The sequence below is a fragment of the Lingula anatina genome, chromosome 10 (assembly GCF_051362555.1).
Source record: "Lingula anatina isolate TDL-2025a chromosome 10, LinAna3.0, whole genome shotgun sequence".
Taxonomy (NCBI): Eukaryota; Metazoa; Brachiopoda; class Lingulata; order Lingulida; family Lingulidae; genus Lingula; species Lingula anatina.
In genome coordinates, this window is record NC_141776.1 from 5,667,180 (window position 1) to 5,685,855 (window position 18,676).

Genomic DNA, 18,676 nt, shown 5'->3' on the forward strand with positions numbered 1-18,676 from the left:
CGAAGAAAATGAGTACCAGTGCAAAACACCGGCAGTTTCACCAACGTCACGATGTTTTCGACAGCGAGGCCCACGGGTGTTGTTCACACGCCACAGGTACGCCTTCAGTGTTTCAAACCCTCGATGAACTGGATTTTAGTCGTGGCATTTGGAGCGCAGCGATGGATGGTGATGTCAAGAAGGTGGCTGATTATTTAAACAAAGGAGGAGATGTCAATACGCAAGACAATTCTGGATACACAGCTCTGGTAATTTAGATTAAAATTTGAAAATAGAGTCCAGCTGTGGTCATCACCATGTTTTTAGTTGCTCTTATAGTCCAGGAATTGGTCTGCCTATACACAAGTAAATTTGAACATTACACAAGTTATAGTTACATTTTGTAGGACTTATATATACTGCACTATATATATTTACATTTTTTCATATATATTAATAATTAATATATATAATTCAGTATTTATGTTATATACACATACATGCACACACACACATACACATCCTGTGTGACTCTTATCGTATATATTTCATTTAAGCATTATGCCAGCAGAAATGGTCATCTGGCTGTGTGTGAGCTGTTGCTGACCAGTGGTGCCAGTGTGAATGTCCAGACCAGGGCAGGAGCTGCTACCCCCTTACACAGAGCTGCATACTGTGGACATCAGGACATTCTGCAGCTTTTAATGAAGTATGGAGCTAAGGAAGACATGGTGGATTCTGATGGGAAGACAGCATTGCATAAGGTATTTAGATACCAGTAACTTGATTTTGAAATGTTTGCATAACCTAAAAATTTTTTATGTAATGTTACAAAAATATCTTTCGTTAGAAATTATTTGTTACATGTAGCAAATAGTAATGATGTTGCCATGTTGCATCTTTATCTTTTGTCTAATAACATATTAAATTATGTGAAAGTACAGGTATATGACTTTGTCTTTTTATTCTTTCAGTTTTAATGTTTTTCATAAGTGTGGTTACCCATGTAGAAATCTGTTAATCCCAGTCTTCTGTTTCTTTAGGCTGCAGAAAATGGGCACAGTGGTTGCATGACTTTGTTAGTAGAGAAGAACCCAAGTCTGAAGTCAGTGGCTGATGTCAGAAATAAACTACCTAGAAATTATGTGGCAAACGAAAGGACAGACCTGTTACAAATTCTGAGCTGATAAATTTCTTGATATGGCTTTGAATCCTTCTTTACAATGTATTATGCAAAATACTGAATGTATGTTTTATATGACACTACAGAGTATAAAGTGGACTTGATTTCCATTATTATCAAATCAAAAGAATTATGAAAAAGTACCAATGAAAAATAAACCACAGTTATAAACAAAGTATGCATGTTTTTAATTTTTATATATAAACTGAGTAGATATTCTGCCCAATATGTCTATCTGTACTGTCAACTTGTGACACATCTGCCATGCTGTATTTTTGCTTATATTTATTACTTAAAATTTACAGATTAGCTTTGTTTGTTGAAAAAAAGGTTTCTTTCCTTGGGAAACCAGAATGATCATATTATTTTTATAAAAGTTATTGATTTTTTTTTATTTTGCTTCTTTTTTGGGGGCAACATTTCCCTTTAACTGCCAGACTTTTTTTTAAAATTTTTTAAAAATTGTTTGTGATTTCTTTATTTTAATAAATTGACCTTTTCAAATTGTGAATATGAAGTTAAGGTCTCATGTCACTGCTACTTCCAATTTTGACATTTACACTATCATGTCTGTCCAATTGGCATCTTTCTTTCCTTCTTTTCATTTTTTTTTTTCTTTTTTAATGGTTGGTCTCTGCACGTTTGCCAGCTTTGCTGTCTAGTTCACTTAATTTTAAATAAAATGCTATTTTTGTGCTGAAATTGCAAACCAATTTTTATTTAAATATGTTTTACATAAGTCCGTTAACTTTGACCATCAATTAAACATCAAATGCTTATGATAGGCTATATAAATATAATTACAAGACTATTTGCTCATTAAAATAAATTATCTTAACAATTTACCCTCTGAATTACTGAATTCCATCAAAAATATTTTCATTTAATGGACCTAAGTACAACAAAATTAAAAGAATATTGAAAACACAAACCTTGTAAAGATAACAGAAGAACAATACACATGACCAGCAGTGCAACATGGGAGAGAGAGAGAGAGAAATTTTGGATCAACCATAATTTCCTTTGATCTAATTAAGTGTAATACTTTTTATGACTTAATATTTCTAAAAAAAAATCTCATCAACGCCAACTTTTGACTGTTTGTAAATTCCATTGTTAAGTGCTGTATAGTAGTATCACCCCCCAAAAAAAGACAGTTTGCTGTTAAAAGCTATGCAATCACCACACTTTCACCTATAACAAAAGTTTTGTTAACATGTTTTATGCAAGCAACAACATATTGATATAAATGATCATAAAGTTTAAAATATCCATTAAGATATATATATAAATTATATATGCGCAGCATTCATTTTGACAAGTATTCACTGTACAGTACATATAACATGTACATTTGGAGGCTAGCATTATACCAAATCAGTTAACAATCACACAGAAAGACTGGCACAATTAAAACGGAGATTGATCAACTAAGTAAAAGGGGAGCACAGAGAGAGAGACCAGCTCTATGTGTTTTTTCTCCTTTGCTTAGGGAGCATTCAGATAAACCTATGATACTAGCCTCTTAGATCCAACTCTAAAGGGATTCTCACTTAAGTGCAGTCTGTGTAACCAACTTAATTGTCTGAGAGGCCTCATTGATTAGCAAAGCAGTAATTAACTATTGTGCACGCTTGGCTATCTGAAGCTCTTTTACTTAAAGATGCATGTCAGGCAATTAAGCTTATTTCACTGAATGCACTTCAATGAGAATCGACACAGAGTTGAATTGATCCAGCTAGTAAAATAGGTTTATCTGCACTTGGTCTAAGTATCATTTACTGTCTTAAGCCAATAAAGTGTTTGGTCATTTTTTTTTCATTAAAAATTAGTTATATATTCCTTTAAAATCTAAAAAAACTGATCAAAAAGACCAATTAACTACAATAAACTACCAGGTTACATAATTTACGCCTTGCATGGCAGATAAGACCTGTATCTTAGGGCAAAGCTGTGTGTGATATGTCAAATCGCTCATCGTCTCAAATCCTAGCAGACACCCCTGGCACTGAAACACCTTCCCACTATTAGCCGCTGCCTCCTCCCCACTCCCCTGGGATACAGGGAACAGCATTGACAGTGGCACTGTGGTACTTGAAGGTACCATCCTCCCCACTTGCAGACCTTGACCTTGACCCAATTCTTCAGATGTTAAGGTCGCTTGGGGAACATTACTCAGCATTGCTGTGCTAGGGGATCCATCTGGAACTGCCTGTAACGAAGTTGCTGCTGTGTTTGTGTTAGCAGTACCAGTCTGTGCAACGTTTTGAAACATGATCTCTGTAGAGTTGGCATAAGCATCGCCATGAGTTGCCTTGATATGTTTTCGGAGTATTCTCACTTCAGAGAACTGTTTCTGGCAGACAACACACTGGTAAGGCTTGATCCCCAGGTGAAGCAATTCATGGCGGTTACAGTCATGTTTTTCAGTGAACCTACGGTTGCAGTGACTACATGCATAGGGTCGTATACCATTGTGACGACGCATGTGCACTTTTAAATGATGTTCACGCCTGAAGGCTTTTTCACAAATGGTGCACTGGTATGGGCGAACATCGGTGTGAGTCAGCTCATGGCGTTTTAGATAACGGATGTGGGCGAATTGTTTGCCACAGGTAGCACAGGTGTAGGGCATTTCACCTGTGTGACTGCACATGTGGGCATTAAGACGATCGAGTTTCAGGAATCCCAAGTTGCATATTTCACATTTGTGAGGTTTCTCACCCGTATGGTGCCACATGTGCTTCTGCATGTTGGAGGAGTTATTAAATCCCTTGCCACATTCTTTACACTGCAAATAAAAAAATTTTAAATGTTCAAATATTGAAAGTTTTTTTTCAGATCTTTTTGATTACTAAAAGATGAACTTCTTTTTCTGCAATATTTTTTTTCTAACTTCCCAATGTTTTCCTGTTTGACTAGAAAATAAAGAAAACAAAAAAATATGCTTGTATTCATTGTAACACAACAATGTTAAAATGGTGTAGTGTCAAAGAATGTGCATGTTTGCACTCATTTTGCCATAAAAGACTGAAAAAAGTTTCTCTTAATTTGGTTTATCAACCATATATTCACTTTATTTTTGGCCAGGATAATTGGGAATGTTGTATACTTATTTACACTCTTAAAAATCATTTTGAATTTTTTTTTTTTTTTTTTTTTGTGTGTGTGTGTGTGTGTGTGAATGTGTTTGCGTGCACAAACCTGAAAAGGCTTTTTCTCCCTATGAATTACACTGTGCTGTTTCAATGACACCCCATCGGCAAACATCTTCCCACAAATCTCACATATAAAGTTCTTAACTCCTGTATGTGATAACACATGTGATAGCAAGCTACTCTGTTGTCTGTAAGATTTGCCACATTGTTCACAACAAAATGGTCGCTCGTCAGTATGTGTGCGCTCATGAACTTCCAAACTGTGTTTGCTTGCAAGAAGTTTATCGCAGAGGGAACACTTGAATAGCCTTTTGCCATGCGATCCTCTGTGCTCAACGAGTTCATCCCAGGATTGAAACTGTGTATCACAGCGTCGGCATTTGTACTGCTTTTTTCCAAAATGGCGTCTTCTATGTTTCTGAAGATTTTTCTTACGTGGAAATATTTTGCCACATACGTCACATGCTAAAGGGCCAGCAGCTTTGCTGGGTTTCACAAGGCATAGAACTCTACGATGGCGCATAAGTGTCTCTCTTTTCCCAAAGACTTTTCCACATGATGTACAGGTGAAAATTAACTCTTTTCCAAGGAAAAGGTCATCTGTGTCTTTCTGTTTCTGCTTGGGAACATATTTCTTCTTTGGTTTGTAATCTGGATCTTTAGCATCATCACAGTCATCATCTTTTGTTGCCCACTGCTCATTTTCTTCACCACTAGATGGAGCTGTTTCCAAGATAATGTCTTCCTTTTCTATTTGATTAACTGGTGTCTTTAATGCTGCTGATGAGTGCCTTCTAACAGAATTCCTTGTTGGTCGAACATCTGCCTGTGTTGTCTCAAAATCATACAGTCCTATTTGCCTGCTTTTTGTAGTTTCCTGATTCTTCACTTTAGGCGGTCTACCTCTCCGTTTTCCAGATTTGGTTAGTCCCTTAGGTTTAAGCTTTACAGCAAGCTTTGGTCGAGGTTTCTTGGGGGCTGGAGGTGGGGATTTGCAAGCCTTTGCACTGTACCCCACAGGAATTTGTAGCCCTGAAGAGCAATAGGTATCCTGGGCAGTGGCCACATACTGCGCGTACACCTCACACATTTCACATACCACCTGCCTGTATATATCCCTTTGTTCAAATGGCAGTGTTTTTTCATCTGTGCATGTGAACAGTAACAATAAAAAAGCCTCCAGGGCAAGATCTTGGGTTGTGTTATCATATATGGGGCTGATATTCAACCCATACTCCTTGGTGAGTGAATGCACCAGTTCTTCATCAAGTTCTAAGGAGGTCCCTGACACCTTGGAATCATTCTCACGGGCATCAGTTCCTGCTAATCGTAAAGTGTCATGTTCTCCACCTAAAGGAGATTCATTTCTGTCCCTTAGTTCAGAAATATGAAATTTTTGTTGGTTTTGCAAAGTGGAGGATTCTTCTAGAAATGCCTCATGATCTTCCGATACAACATTTTTTTCAGTCTGACTTGATGTTGTATTTTGTTGCTCAACATTTGAAAAAACAGCTTCACCGATTTTACAGTCAAATGCTTTTGATAGCAATTCTCCTTTTTTCTTTGGATTGTCACTTTCAATGTCTTTACTGTAAGAATTGTCCACATCAGGTAAGATTACATGCACATTGCTTTCAACAGAACTGTCTATTGTTTGATCAGCTTCCACTTTCTCATTTTGGTTTAAGGTTTCTTTTTCCTCTTCTGTGATTATCTTTGTTGTGGCATGGTTACTGTTTCCCAACAAATCTTTCCCACTGTCTAAAAATTGACATGTATCATCTTCACTGGATGAAAAAACAGAAATGCTCCTGACATCTTGGATTTTTAGACCAGTCACTGAGGTGTTTTGGGAAAATTGGTTTGTTTCAATTTCTTTGTTTTGATCACTTGGACCTTGTTTTCCCAGATGGGCCTGGAAAATGAAATTGAAATGTAAATATGACAAATTTAAGGCTAAGACTTTAAAACACAAAGCCACATATATATGTAAAATTTACAACATAATCCAATACAAGTTCATGATAAAAATTACAAAATATATTTAAAAATCTACTCATTACAAGCACTCAACAAGTACTAGTAAATGCATGTGTGTGCATGCATCTGCATAAAGCAGAGCATAAAAATTCTAAATCCGCTTTCAACAAACTGTTTCTACATTCCCGTAGCCCAGGGGGGATCGAGGTTCAAACAAACTGCCCTTCTTGCCCAGAAAAGGTCCACTCTGGGTAAAATTTGATCTACATATGTAAGTACATGAAGGTTTCATAGTAAAAAGGTCTACTTTTTAAGAAAGGATCCCACCCCTTTAAAATTGCTTATTACAGAGCTTTAATAATTAATTACTGTAACACCATGAAGGCATATCCATATGGATCGACCTAACTCCCTGGGTGTTCACACTAAATTGCTAACAGCTCAAGAGGGGGGCGTCTCGATAGTCCGAAGGTTCATTGGTCCGAAGGTTCATTGGTCCGAAAAGTGGTAACATTTTCATCAATTTTTTAATCAAGGGTTCATTGGTCCGAAGGTTCTATAGTGAACATTTGGACCAATGAACCTTGGGACTATTGAACCTTCGGACTATCGCTACGGCCCTCTCAAGAGACTTTAATGTCTGCCACGCCTACTGAATCAGCTAGGGGTAAAGATAATTACCCCCTAACAGTTTTACTGGTAGTGACAGACGTTTAAGCCGGTTAGTTTGATAACAATTTAGTAAGACTCCCCAGGGAGATAGATCCATCCAAATATGCATGTGCATGTTTGCACTCATTTTGCTATAAAAGACTGATCCAAATATCTGTGGGAATGGTCTCTTAGTGTATCACCATGAAGGCATACCAGTGTGTCCTTGCAACAGTCTTGGCTGATGTATCCCAGTGCCTTCGTCAAGTCCACATACGGCCTGCCGTGATAAAGCTGACATGGTATCGCCATGACTGTGGTGACTTCAACTGAAAAGAAAGAAACATAAGACATTTTAGATTTGTCCATATCAAATTAACATACTGCCTGCTGTAATAAAGCTGGCATGCTATCCCCAAGATGAAAAGAAAGAAAAAAGTTAAAGGGGTACCGGTATGAGGACTAGGGTAGTTTGCCTCATGACTTTTAAAGCATTTCTGTAGACCAGATTCTGTGACCTGTGTTAACAAATGTGAACCTCAGTAGAAAAAAACTGAATTATAACAAGAAGAAAAAATATGTGGGTGGACCTAATGTGCAGGAAAAATTAACCCCCCCCCCCAAAAAAAAAAAAAAAAAAAAAAAAAAAAAAAACAAAAACAACTGAAAACTTCAAGAGAATAATAAATAAAGAAATAATTACACATAGAAACAAAATAAAGTCAAGTGGGCCTAGTTGGGTGAAGCAGGAATTTTTTATTTAAAAAAATACGGAAACAGTGGAAAAATTGGGAATTTGATTTTAATGTTAAATAAAAGGCTGACCCCGGAAGATTAAAATAATGGACACACTGTTTGTTCTGTAAAGGCACTGTCGCTCTGGGAGGACAAGCTGCAAGTCAGAAATAATCCACGAGAATAACTAGGGTGTATAAAAATTGAGAAGTTTATACTGAGTCAGCAAAACACTGAATTCTAACAACATTACCACAACACTTCACTGCCCTGCAGTCTCCAGTCTACGCAGCCCTCCGCTCCAGGCGAGTGCCCTCCCCGGCAGCAACACAGTGGAATCGGTCAGGTGCGCCTCGCTTAGCACACTTAAATTTTCACAGAAGGTTTGCATATGCAATAATATTTCAGATAATGAAAATATTGCATCGACATACTATCAAGCTCTTTTGCGGTATAACTTCAAGGGCTTTTAGTGCCTAGATCATGATTTTCCTTACGGTTTGTGGTATCTTTAGACCTAGTTCCACTAAAAATTATTTTCTGCACGTTTCTTGATTTTAGGATTTATATCTGTCAGTGCGTAAAAAATGTCCTCATGCATAAAAAAAGTAAGAATCTTTCTTCTCTTTCTGTTGATTATTTTATCAAAGAAAAAAGGCATGAGCAAAACGCATTGAGTACTGTTTATATGGTTTTTATATTTGGGGAACTAGTCAAAGAAAGACACCACAAAATTGCCTTAGTTGAGACAGAAGGAACAAATTAAACTGTTTCATTTTCCGTGCTTTTTAAACCTTGAATAAACAGCATATAGGGGAAATTCCGAATTTCAGTTGCTCATGCTCCCTCTTTTCCCAGATTCTATTCGACACCATTACCAAACAGGAAACGGTATAGATATGCTAGCAATGTACCGTATGAGCTCAGGCTGACCAAATGAGGGTTTTATACACAAACACGTACTCCAACTCTTGCTGTATATCATTCAACATTTATTCCACAAAATAATAAAAAAAAGTAATAGAAAAAGAAGAAAGAAAGAAAAACAAAAGTTAAAGAAAAAATCAACTGCCTGTGACTGTACATTATATATAATACACCAATGTTAAGTACATGAAGAACACACTGGACGGAAAACAAATTGTCAACAAAAATGCGCAACGGTGCAGGTTAGTTCTTGTTCCATCATATAAAACACATTCAAAATCCTGCAGGTGTTGCCACAACTTTACTTTTCTCATAGAACCAATTATATTATATATATAGTGGCAAGAGTTGAAAATTAATAAAAGGTGTAGTATATGTATAGTATAGTCACCATTAGTCTTGGTGCTAGGATAGGTAGGAACACCCCAGTTTCAGAGATTACTGAATCTAACCACATATTTTTGTCGATGAAACTCAGGGTTGATGAAAGAATCATTTGCCAACTTACAACTAGGCTATGTTGAAAAAAAATTCACATATTTAACATGCATATCCCTAACACAGGTATGTTAACTTTTCATTCTTTCTACAAGCAAATATTGTATTTTAAATTTTTAACAATTTCTCATAACATTTTCTGCAATTATGCTTTAAGTTAGTAAAACTGCAACAGCTATTAGTACCATAAATCTAATTTTACATATAAGCTTTTTTATGTACATACTAAAATATCACATGACTGTAGCTTTCACTTAACAGGCACTTAATACATTGGCATAAATGCATAGCGGTATCATTAATTTTTGGTTTTTGAAAGTAAATTAAACTTGAAATATTACAATCAAGTTATTTAGTAAACTGCTGCCAGGATATCACAATAAAGTTTTTGTCACTTAACGTACCACAGAGGATTTTTTTTAATTCATAATAAACTGCAATTGATGGTTTGTTTTGCTACTAGTGCACACATTGAATATTGTAGAATTGTTAAATGGTACACAGCTAAAACCAACATTCATTTTAGCTTATTTTTTATCTATGCTGTGAATTTATGTAAAAAGCAAAATGATTCACTAAAAATTCATTCAAGAAATAATTCACCATTTTACACTTTTCCAAGGTGCAAATGTTAAATCAATCTAACTTCCACAATGTACAAAAACTGCAACAAACAACACAGATTGCAAAAATAATCATCTAAACAGGACATGTGATCCTACTTTGTCCTGTGGGTAATCAAGAAAAGTTTTTCAAAAATATGCATGATAGTCTTTTTATGGTGTAATAACATAAAATCTACTTTCAAGTAACATTGAAATAAAAAGAAACTGATGGGCATGGTTTTATACCACATACAGTAATACTAGAGCACCACAAGTACTTAATTTGCCAGAAATTTGTTAATTCAATACATCTTCAACAGTGAGAAAAAATAATTTTTTTTTTTTGTTGTTCTTTTTTTTTTTTACTCTTGCCATATTACATGTACTACTAATTAAATATGAGCATCATGCAACTTTAATACAAATCTTTTTTTTGGAAGACCCTGTAAATGTGTGTGCCTTCCTCATAACCAAAACCTAGAATGAATTAAGGGTCATTCAACTCTTAAATTCCCATATTTTTTTTTTCCTTTTTGGACATGACCACTGTAACTTGAGCATAGTGACTAAATAATGCTGCTAGTCAAATCTGTCTGAGTTCATTGATAAACTTATATGATCTCATACAGGTTTTGGAAATTGAACGAGCTTCTATAAAACAAGTACGTATAAGAGGTAAGAGTAATCTGCATTAGAACTGATTCCATAAAGTGCTTTCTTAATTATCTTTCTGTGCTTGTCCCACATTCAATACATGCATGTGCATTTATCCCTTTGTGAATATTGCATCCCTCCAGCATCAGATGCCTGAGTTGATGATCAAATAGAGGATGAGTTAAAAAAAAAAAAAAGAAAAAAAAAAAAAAAACAATGTGTTATTCTGTCATATCATTGGAGTCATCTGTGGTCATGAAAGCTGGCTCAGTAACAAAGGACGGATGGTCATCATGCTGGGGTCTTCTTTTTCTGGACTGGCGCCTCAACTGGACCTTCAATGAAGAAGACAGGTAAATCAGATCCCACATCAAGTTTTTGAAGTTCACATCAACAAGGTAATATTCACGTTGAAAAGCAGTTTATTTTTTCAATTAAATGGTCTTTAGTCAAAACATCATAAAAAATAGGCTTTTTTTTTTTAAAGTGTAGAACATTTTAACATCTTTCACCTATTAGTTCATACTTATTAAAATGCCTTTCCATTGTAGTGCAAGTACATGTGAAGTTTCAATCAGCTACATTAAATGTTGTTCGACTAACAAAAAAGAAAAAGAAATAGATATGACATACCTGTAACTGCAACTTGTTGGTAAAGAATAATTTCTTCCAGCCCTGTTCATTTGCCAACTGTTGCAGCTGAGGTGTTATAGGGGTTTCACTGTTGGCGCGATAAATCTTTTCCCACAGTTCGTTGCTGTTACACAACTGGTATTCAAATAAAAGGGGAGCCATTTAAATCAAAATTATACATATTCATTGAATATATCATTATACTGATACCAAATGTGTCTTTTTTGAAACAAGAGAAAATATATACATTACTGTTACGTAAGGAATGCATTTTACGGCTCTTTTCTAAAAAAAAAAAAAAAAAAAATTGCAAAGAAAATAAAGTAAAAAATTCTAAACAAAATATTAAAACAGTACTAAGTGCAATTCACCCATTATGTTCACAACCTTTAAAACCCAAATGAATGCATCTACTTCTGCACAAACTACAAACATTTAATTACAAGTAGCCACACCAACTATAATGTACGGAAAGAACTTCTTAACAGAATCAAATTATGACACAGAAACATAATATACTATAACCTTTATCCATAATACAAAATTACTGACCTCCCTGAATTGCTTAGAGACTTGTGCTACCCTGGCTAGATCTTCAAGCTCCAGGTAGGAAAGAATTCTAATGATATGCTCTGGTGGCATTCTGGGGAAATAGTCAATGTGTCCCTCTGCAATCCTTTTCACATATTCCAGGAAATGTACACCAAATACCCTGTGGACTTCACCTGGATTCAAATACAAAGTTGTGTGATAAAAAGTTTTCTGTATATTACTTTGACAAAACACTGAGAAAAGTCAAAACTGACACATAATATAAGCAAGATGTGAAATGCAGATAAAATAGTAATAAGTCTGAAAAACAAAAACTAGCTTTTCACCAGGCAATTGTGTTGTTATACTTATAAAAAAAAAATATTTAGATAAAATAACAATGATAAATAAATGATTATAATAAATGAATTTAATTAAAGATGATTGCCTACATCCAATTACATCAGAAAGTCATAAGAGAGTAAATATTTCTGATGTTAATCAACACATGTATGATATATAATTTGCTGAATGTTATTCTCAGCCTATTGGTATTCTCTGATTGTAAGAACAAAGTGGTCAGTATTGCAGTGGGTGTGCTGACCATGCACACCCACTGCACCTTATTTACATAACTGAACACTTTTTACAATCACACCCTTTAGTGTATGCAGTGGGTCAGTCTTTTGTCAGTCTTCAGAAAGTCTCACAGTGATAGTGGCAGAATTTATTGGAAAGAAGCATATAAATGGTGGGTGGAACATTTATGTATTTATTTACATATAATTGATCAAATGTATTTCTTTTCCATGTTCTAATAATGTAAATGCTAGTTTGGCCATGTAATGACTTTCATTGATCAAAGATGGTAAGACTAGAATTTTTAAAATGAACTTGTGGTAATACATTTCAATTCACTTTGGAAGTAATACATTTTGTAGCACTGAATAATATCTATAGATAGCAGGAAAGCTGTTTAAAGTATGAACTAATTTGTATGCTAAACAATGAGTTGTAATTTGGGGTGTGACTGAAATGCGCAATACACTGCAATACAGCGCAACATAGCGCAATACACTTGAAAAAAACAAGTCCAGCCACAAGTAAACATGAGAAAGGGTGAATTCAAACAAAATAGGTCGATATGAAAGCAAAATATATCAGTAAGTATTGAATATTGCTGATACACCGCAAGAGATTGACACATTTTTTTTCAATGTTGGGTCAGCTGCCATGTTGGTGATTGGCTCTTCTTGGCCAGTAATATATCCAAGAAGAGCTACTCACCAATATGGCTGCTGACCCGACAATATAAAAGTCTCGCCGATTTGTTAAGTTTTATCTACAATATTACTTTAATAGTAATGCAGTTTGCTTTTAAATCACCCTACTTTGTTGGAAATGGCTGTTTCTTTTATGTGATTGCAACTTAACTTGTTTTTTCAAGTGTATTGCGCTGTGTTGCGCTGTATTGCAGTGTGTTGCGCATTTCAGTCACACCATTGTAATTTGTGTTATTTGTTTTTAGTTTACGGCAGTTTTCGGCTTTTAGGAGAAATAAAGAATTATGCCATTTGTTGACATTTGTCTTCTTAATTCTGTGGCCCAGATGAGCTACACTGATTCTTACTTTGCGTCCTATCATCATGCAAAAAATCATCATAAGATTCCTTGATTTCTCCTGGTGGTGCCTTCTTCCCTTCATTTCTTGGAGATATTTTCCACCAACGAAATATTACCTACAAAAAGAAACAGGAGTTAAATATTTCAGTGTGATGTTTTTGAATAAATAAATAAACAGATGAATAAATAAATAAATAAATTATATGGATACAGTCATACAGAGATACAACAGCACTGTTTGACCTAAGCTGCTAGGGATCAGAATGGCAGACATCAAGAACTTTACCATGTATATACTAGTAAAATTTATGTGTTCAAATCATCCAAATTCAGCACTTCATATTGACTAGAATTCTACTCTTAATTTGTAGATAATGTTGATTCAAAATTTGTTTTGAATTTTTCTGATTTCTAGTTGACACTTTGCACAGATGATCTGACATATCAGTGCTAGCCATTCTAAACGGTAGCAAAAGCGTTTCAATTTCAGAGCAACACAGCCTACTGTACTGGCTTGAAGATTAGAAAATCATAGCATACCAGTACGTTAAATTAATAAGAGAAAAAGAGTAGAACTTGAGGCTCCTATCACACACTGTCAGGGATTTAAAATGATTTCCATCACCTCAGCTTTATTTAATTAGACCAGACTCTTGCTCCTCAGAAAATAGTAAAATGTAAGCAGAAAAAGCAGAGAATGATAATTTCTCACCTCAGGTGACATCTTTTCCGTTTAGTCAGTGTGTATAGTTGTAAACAAGGCAGCTAAAATTGCAATTAAAACATTGGATTGTAATAAAACATCGATGCAAGTGACAGTCTCTAAAGGGAATATACTAACCTGCCAATGGTCGATCAGAATTTGACAAAAGTCTTTGCTTGGGGCCGGTGCTGTATCACTATAATCTAAAATTATACCATCGTGTCGCAGCAACGACGCCATTTTGACGCTACTTTCTATTATATCTCGCGCACGCGAGACTCATATATTTAGCATACTTTTTAACATAAGAAGTTAGTAAATACAACAGATGTATGGTATGGATAGATTGTGTTATTTTTCTAAACTTTTGAACAAAATTCTACCCTTTTTAAATATATCGATAAAACTAGGTCATGTCTGGTCAAGGACGCGTGCGTTGAGAAAAATGCATAACCAGGATTCAAGATGGCGAAATAGGTTACTCCCAGACTGCAACTAGATGCTATTTCAGGCCAGAAATATCACTCTTAAAATATTGAATTACAACAGACATTTAGATGGGGCATCAGTTTGAAATAGATGTAAAAGATATAGATATAGTTTTTTTTGCCCAAAGAATATCAAAAACGGAGCATAATGGAGTGAATTGGAAAACATTTATTTAATTTAATTAAGCAAATCCCAAAAGTCACAAGCTCACTAAACGTTTATTGCACAGAGTTGCAGAATTTCATGATAAAATTACAAACAATGGCTCTGTTGTCCGCTTTATTATGAGATTATGACATAAAATACTATGGCTAACTGCAGATTATGCCTTCCTTCCAAAATGACAAGGAAATTAATGCTTATTTACCAATATGACGTGAAAATGCCACCAAATCAATCCTAATTTGCAGTTTGCATTTATAATTTGTAGACAGTAGAAAATGAAAATATGCACACTGCATTAATTGGGGTTTTTTCCATCCATTTGAAATCTATTGAATTTGTCAATTGATAACCAAATATTACAAGTTTTTTTAATTAAAACTTGACCCTTTGGCTATAGCGTACACAAACACTTAATGAATATTCAATTCCCGCTGTCAAATACTAGCAATTTTGAAATAATAGGCCGATTTGTTACCCAAAATGTTTAGCTTTCTATACATATCAATGCTCCTTTTAACTGAAATAAAATAGCACAATGTACTCTAGTATATTTAAGATTGTCGAAATTATAAAAATTGTAATAAAAATAACAAATTTGATTTTAATGAACATTACCTGGTAACAAACAGTAAATGCTTTAAGGGTACAATAATGAACACATACCAACAATCGAACAAATAACAAAACAAGGACACCAAATACTTAATTCTATTTGGTATTATCATGCAACAAGCCAGTAATGTATAAATTAAAGCACTGCCAATTCTAAACTCAGTCGATGGAAAAAGCTATTTTATTGATGAATCCTTTCCAAACCATACCAAATTGTATTAAATAATACTCATTTTGTTTATTAATATTATTCTGTATGTTCTTGTCCCATCTGACTAAATAATATATTGTATTTCTAATATATTTAAATCTCTTGATTAGGATATATGTATTTCAAAACATATCATTTTAAACATATTTCAAATCTTTTAAGTTGTCTGGATACATTTAAAACAATGTTATATTTTTTCAATATTGACATTTACTTTGACGATAAACGCTCCCACTACTGTGTTAGCTGTCTCTATGTAGTGTCACCTATTGCACCAAGCATTGTGTTAGTTGTGAATGTGTTGTACCAGTCATTTAATTGTGTTAGGTGAGAAAACATGTTGCACTGGTCATTGTGCTAGTTGTGATTATGCTGCATCAAGCGTTATGCCGAGTAAAAAGGTCAGAAATAATATATACCCATGCAAGTGGCCAGTATTGAATATTTAAATATGCGTCATCAACCTGACACAAATGTTATATACACTGCTTAATTTCAAGGCAGCATAACAATACCTGTACATTTAATTTTATAGCATCAGTATATAGCCCAGAGACCAAAGATAGTTACATTTGTAAAGCTATAGCAATCAATTTCTTCTGTCCACAGGATACTGTAATGCAATCATTTAAACAATGGTACAAGTATCATTAACCCAATGATGCAAGATCTTACACCAATTTTGGACACAGTTTTAAGTCTTATTATATGTCATATTTCAGGTACAACGAAGAACTTCTTGTGTACAAGTATAATAATACTTATCTTGTGTACATGTATAATAATACTTAATGTGGTAACATTATAGAATTATTTGTTACAGTTATTGGTCAGTGTGGATATGGTATCAATATTTCAAACTCAAATTTTCCAGCTAAAACTTAGTTTAATGGATGCAGAATCAAAAGACATTTCCCTTAATAGAAGCTAGGGTGACCATCCTTAAAGCTGATAGATGAATTACTACATTATTAAGTTTGTGTACATACAATATAAAATCCCAACTTCTCCTAACTCTGCATTCAATTATAGAAGCACACTTTCAACATCATCATCATCATGGCTTCATGTCAATTTCTGTGAAGAGACTTTATTTCCCCATATAAAAGTTTCTGTGATGTAAAGTGAAAGTGAAAGTCATTAGTTTCCATTGGAAACACTGTTGTCTTTGTTTGGGAATTTCCAGGGATACTTCCTGCGGTATTCTGCCTCTTCTTCACGCTTTCTTCTCTCCTCCTGCAGAGAAAAGGAAAGGAAAAATACATTGAGTTTGATGTTCTGTTTTCACATGTGTACTCATATTAAGATGTGAAGAAAAGTGAGATTTAAAAAGTTTTTAAAATTCCTTATTCATTTGTTTAAACTAAGGTTTTTCCAGTGGATTTCTACATTCAACCTACACCACTAGACCAGGAAAATTAACTATTAGAATTTTAAAAATATATATATGGGATATTAATTTCTATAAATGTACTTTTGATGAACTATACTTTACTTTTGATGAAGAATACTTAACTCAGAGCAAATCAAAACATAAATGCACTCTGTTATCTATGCCAATAACTACGCTAACAGCAATTACATACTCATAAGTATGATATCTTTATGCATTTAAAACAGTCCTTATTGCAGTGCAGTGCAGTGCATTTAGATTAAAGTGCATAATTAAATTATTTTTCAAACTATTTAACTGCTAATGACTTCCAAGCAAATCTTTGGGACTGATCACCTCACAAAATACAACAGATTCTGCAGCTTTATATTTCTGATGACTTCAAAGAGGAGTTGTCAGCCCAGCAAAAGGCCACCTGAGAGCAGGTGCCCAACAGTGCAAAGAGGGATAGATTAAGCTGGGGTAGAGGAGTATAGTCTGAAGCATAATTTTAAACTAGCTTATGGTCTGGGCCTTATAAAGCCTGCATCAAAAACGATCTCTATTCACAAAATGTTCAAAGATTAAATGTACAACCTTTAAACCTGGGTAGGTGCGATATAGGGTTAGAAAGGATTTCTGAATCTGGGTCTGAGGCATCAATATATTAATCAAAGGAGTGAAAGAACCAAGTTTTATGGATATTACAGAACTTCAGAGGTGGAATACTGCTGGGCTGACAATCATCTGGTAACTTTGTGAGGAAAACAGATTCATAGGGGTTACATGTATCAATGGAGAGAGCTAGACTACTTTTACAAACTAAAAAAAAACTTTTGCTAGTTAACCAAAAAGCTCACTTGGGGAGAAAAGAGTAAAAGATCTTTTGAATACTAGAATTATTTCTATTACAACAGATGCAAAATTCTGAAATTTATTAGAAATATTTTAAAAGGCGAGAAATAATAAGGGTAAGTGCTCTTCAAATGTAATACAATGTCACAATATTTTCTGAAATGCAATCCAGTTATATCAGTGAATAAATATGATGTCATAATAGGATTATGAAAGAAAACATAGGCAGAGAATTTTAAGCTAAATCACTCAGATTTCTCATTACAGAGGTGATGATGAAGTGCAAAATGAGAAAACTTAACTTTGCCACTCCTGTCTCCAGAGAATGCATCTGGAATACTTCCAATCTCATCAAAATATTTCTTTTTCATCCTTTTTTATTACTCTTTTTAATTAAAAAAATATTATTTCTTTCATTTTACAATTTTTTCTTTTTGAAACAGGAGTGGTAAAGAAAAAGTGCAAAACTGATGATGATGAAGAAAGCTATACTGCAATCAATGATACTCATACAATCTACCTTTTAAATGTCTTTCATTTCAAAATGCCGTTTAAAAAAATCACTCCATTTCCTGTTTAATCATTACAGTCATTAAAATGAAGTATAATTTAAAACACTGGTGTTAACCCCCCACCCCCCTATCCTAAAAATTAGGGTCCGCAATTCCTGCATGTTGACTAATTTATCAAATATGTCTGGCCTAATTGCTCTGACTACCAGAATTGCCATCCATTTTTATGGCGAGCCCTTTTATTTTGGACATCAGTGTATACCAACTGTAAAAAGTAAATTTTCCAATCACAATGATCAAAGATTACAGTACAGACGTAACTATGTGCACAAATGCTGAAACAAACTCTGACATAATTTTCCTACCGCCAATGCTTGCTGTAACAAATAAAAGACACAAAGCATTAGGATTAAAACCAGACAGTGATTTAAATATCAAATAATAAAAACAATTGTATAACAAATATTCAGCAAATTGATACAATGAGGATTTAAGAAGACCAAAGAAAGTTTATTTGTCATGCAAGTGTATACTTAATAAGTTTCTTTGTATCACATATTGGTCAAACACTGCAAACACATTTCTAATAATATTTCTTGT

The 18,676-nt window shown here is 34.3% G+C and overlaps 4 protein-coding genes across 8 annotated transcripts in view; 1 reads left to right on the forward strand and 3 right to left on the reverse strand.

Moving 5' to 3' along the window:
* Positions 1 to 8: 8 nt before the first annotated feature.
* LOC106180268 (serine/threonine-protein phosphatase 6 regulatory ankyrin repeat subunit C-like) lies at positions 9 to 1,340 on the forward strand. The gene is made up of 3 exons (XM_013564222.2): positions 9 to 248; positions 537 to 743; positions 1,023 to 1,340. Exons 1-3 carry the CDS (start codon positions 9 to 11, stop codon positions 1,164 to 1,166), a joined length of 591 nt encoding a protein of 196 aa, XP_013419676.2. The 3' UTR covers positions 1,167 to 1,340.
* A 6-nt stretch (positions 1,341 to 1,346) lies between these two features.
* On the reverse strand, positions 1,347 to 8,213 carry LOC106176260 (uncharacterized). The gene is made up of 4 exons (XM_024077169.2): positions 7,940 to 8,213; positions 7,168 to 7,280; positions 4,367 to 6,235; positions 1,347 to 3,953 (listed from the first exon to the last, which is right to left on the reverse strand). Exons 2-4 carry the CDS (start codon positions 7,261 to 7,263, stop codon positions 3,054 to 3,056), a joined length of 2,865 nt encoding a protein of 954 aa, XP_023932937.2. The 5' UTR covers positions 7,264 to 7,280; positions 7,940 to 8,213; the 3' UTR covers positions 1,347 to 3,053.
* A 452-nt stretch (positions 8,214 to 8,665) lies between these two features.
* On the reverse strand, positions 8,666 to 14,130 carry LOC106176275 (F-box only protein 36). The gene is made up of 5 exons (XM_013558591.3): positions 13,999 to 14,130; positions 13,165 to 13,273; positions 11,556 to 11,728; positions 11,004 to 11,138; positions 8,666 to 10,705 (listed from the first exon to the last, which is right to left on the reverse strand). The coding sequence occupies exons 1-5, from the start codon at positions 14,098 to 14,100 to the stop codon at positions 10,592 to 10,594; spliced, it is 633 nt and encodes a 210-aa protein (XP_013414045.1). The 5' UTR covers positions 14,101 to 14,130; the 3' UTR covers positions 8,666 to 10,591.
* A 418-nt stretch (positions 14,131 to 14,548) lies between these two features.
* The window catches only part of LOC106170228 (unconventional myosin-XVI), a 101,080-nt gene continuing 96,952 nt past the window's right edge, over positions 14,549 to 18,676 (reverse strand). For 4 of the 5 annotated variants that reach the window (XM_086997961.1, XM_086997960.1, XM_086997957.1 and 1 more), the window contains 2 exons: positions 18,442 to 18,453; positions 14,549 to 16,573 (listed from right to left, as the gene is read on the reverse strand). In XM_086997961.1, coding sequence (XP_086854087.1) covers positions 16,478 to 16,573; positions 18,442 to 18,453 — 108 coding nt within the window. In that variant the 3' untranslated portion in view covers positions 14,549 to 16,477. The remainder of the gene's footprint in view (positions 16,574 to 18,441; positions 18,454 to 18,676) is intronic. The other variant, XM_086997959.1, reaches the window with a different exon arrangement.

Coding starts and splice junctions, on each gene's coding strand:
- LOC106180268 (XM_013564222.2), top strand. CDS start 9: ATGAGTACCAGTGCAAAACACCGGCAGTTTCACCAACGTCACGATGTT. Junction 249..536: donor ATTCTGGATACACAGCTCTG/GTAATTTAGATT, acceptor ATTTCATTTAAG/CATTATGCCAGCAGAAATGG. Junction 744..1,022: donor GGAAGACAGCATTGCATAAG/GTATTTAGATAC, acceptor CTGTTTCTTTAG/GCTGCAGAAAATGGGCACAG.
- LOC106176260 (XM_024077169.2), bottom strand. CDS start 7,263: ATGGCGATACCATGTCAGCTTTATCACGGCAGGCCGTATGTGGACTTG. Junction 6,236..7,167: donor ACTGTTGCAAGGACACACTG/GTATGCCTTCAT, acceptor TTCATTTTCCAG/GCCCATCTGGGAAAACAAGG. Junction 3,954..4,366: donor GGGAGAAAAAGCCTTTTCAG/GTTTGTGCACGC, acceptor TTTTATTTGCAG/TGTAAAGAATGTGGCAAGGG.
- LOC106176275 (XM_013558591.3), bottom strand. CDS start 14,100: ATGGCGTCGTTGCTGCGACACGATGGTATAATTTTAGATTATAGTGAT. Junction 11,729..13,164: donor GCATGATGATAGGACGCAAA/GTAAGAATCAGT, acceptor ATTTGAATCCAG/GTGAAGTCCACAGGGTATTT. Junction 11,139..11,555: donor TCTCTAAGCAATTCAGGGAG/GTCAGTAATTTT, acceptor TTTGAATACCAG/TTGTGTAACAGCAACGAACT.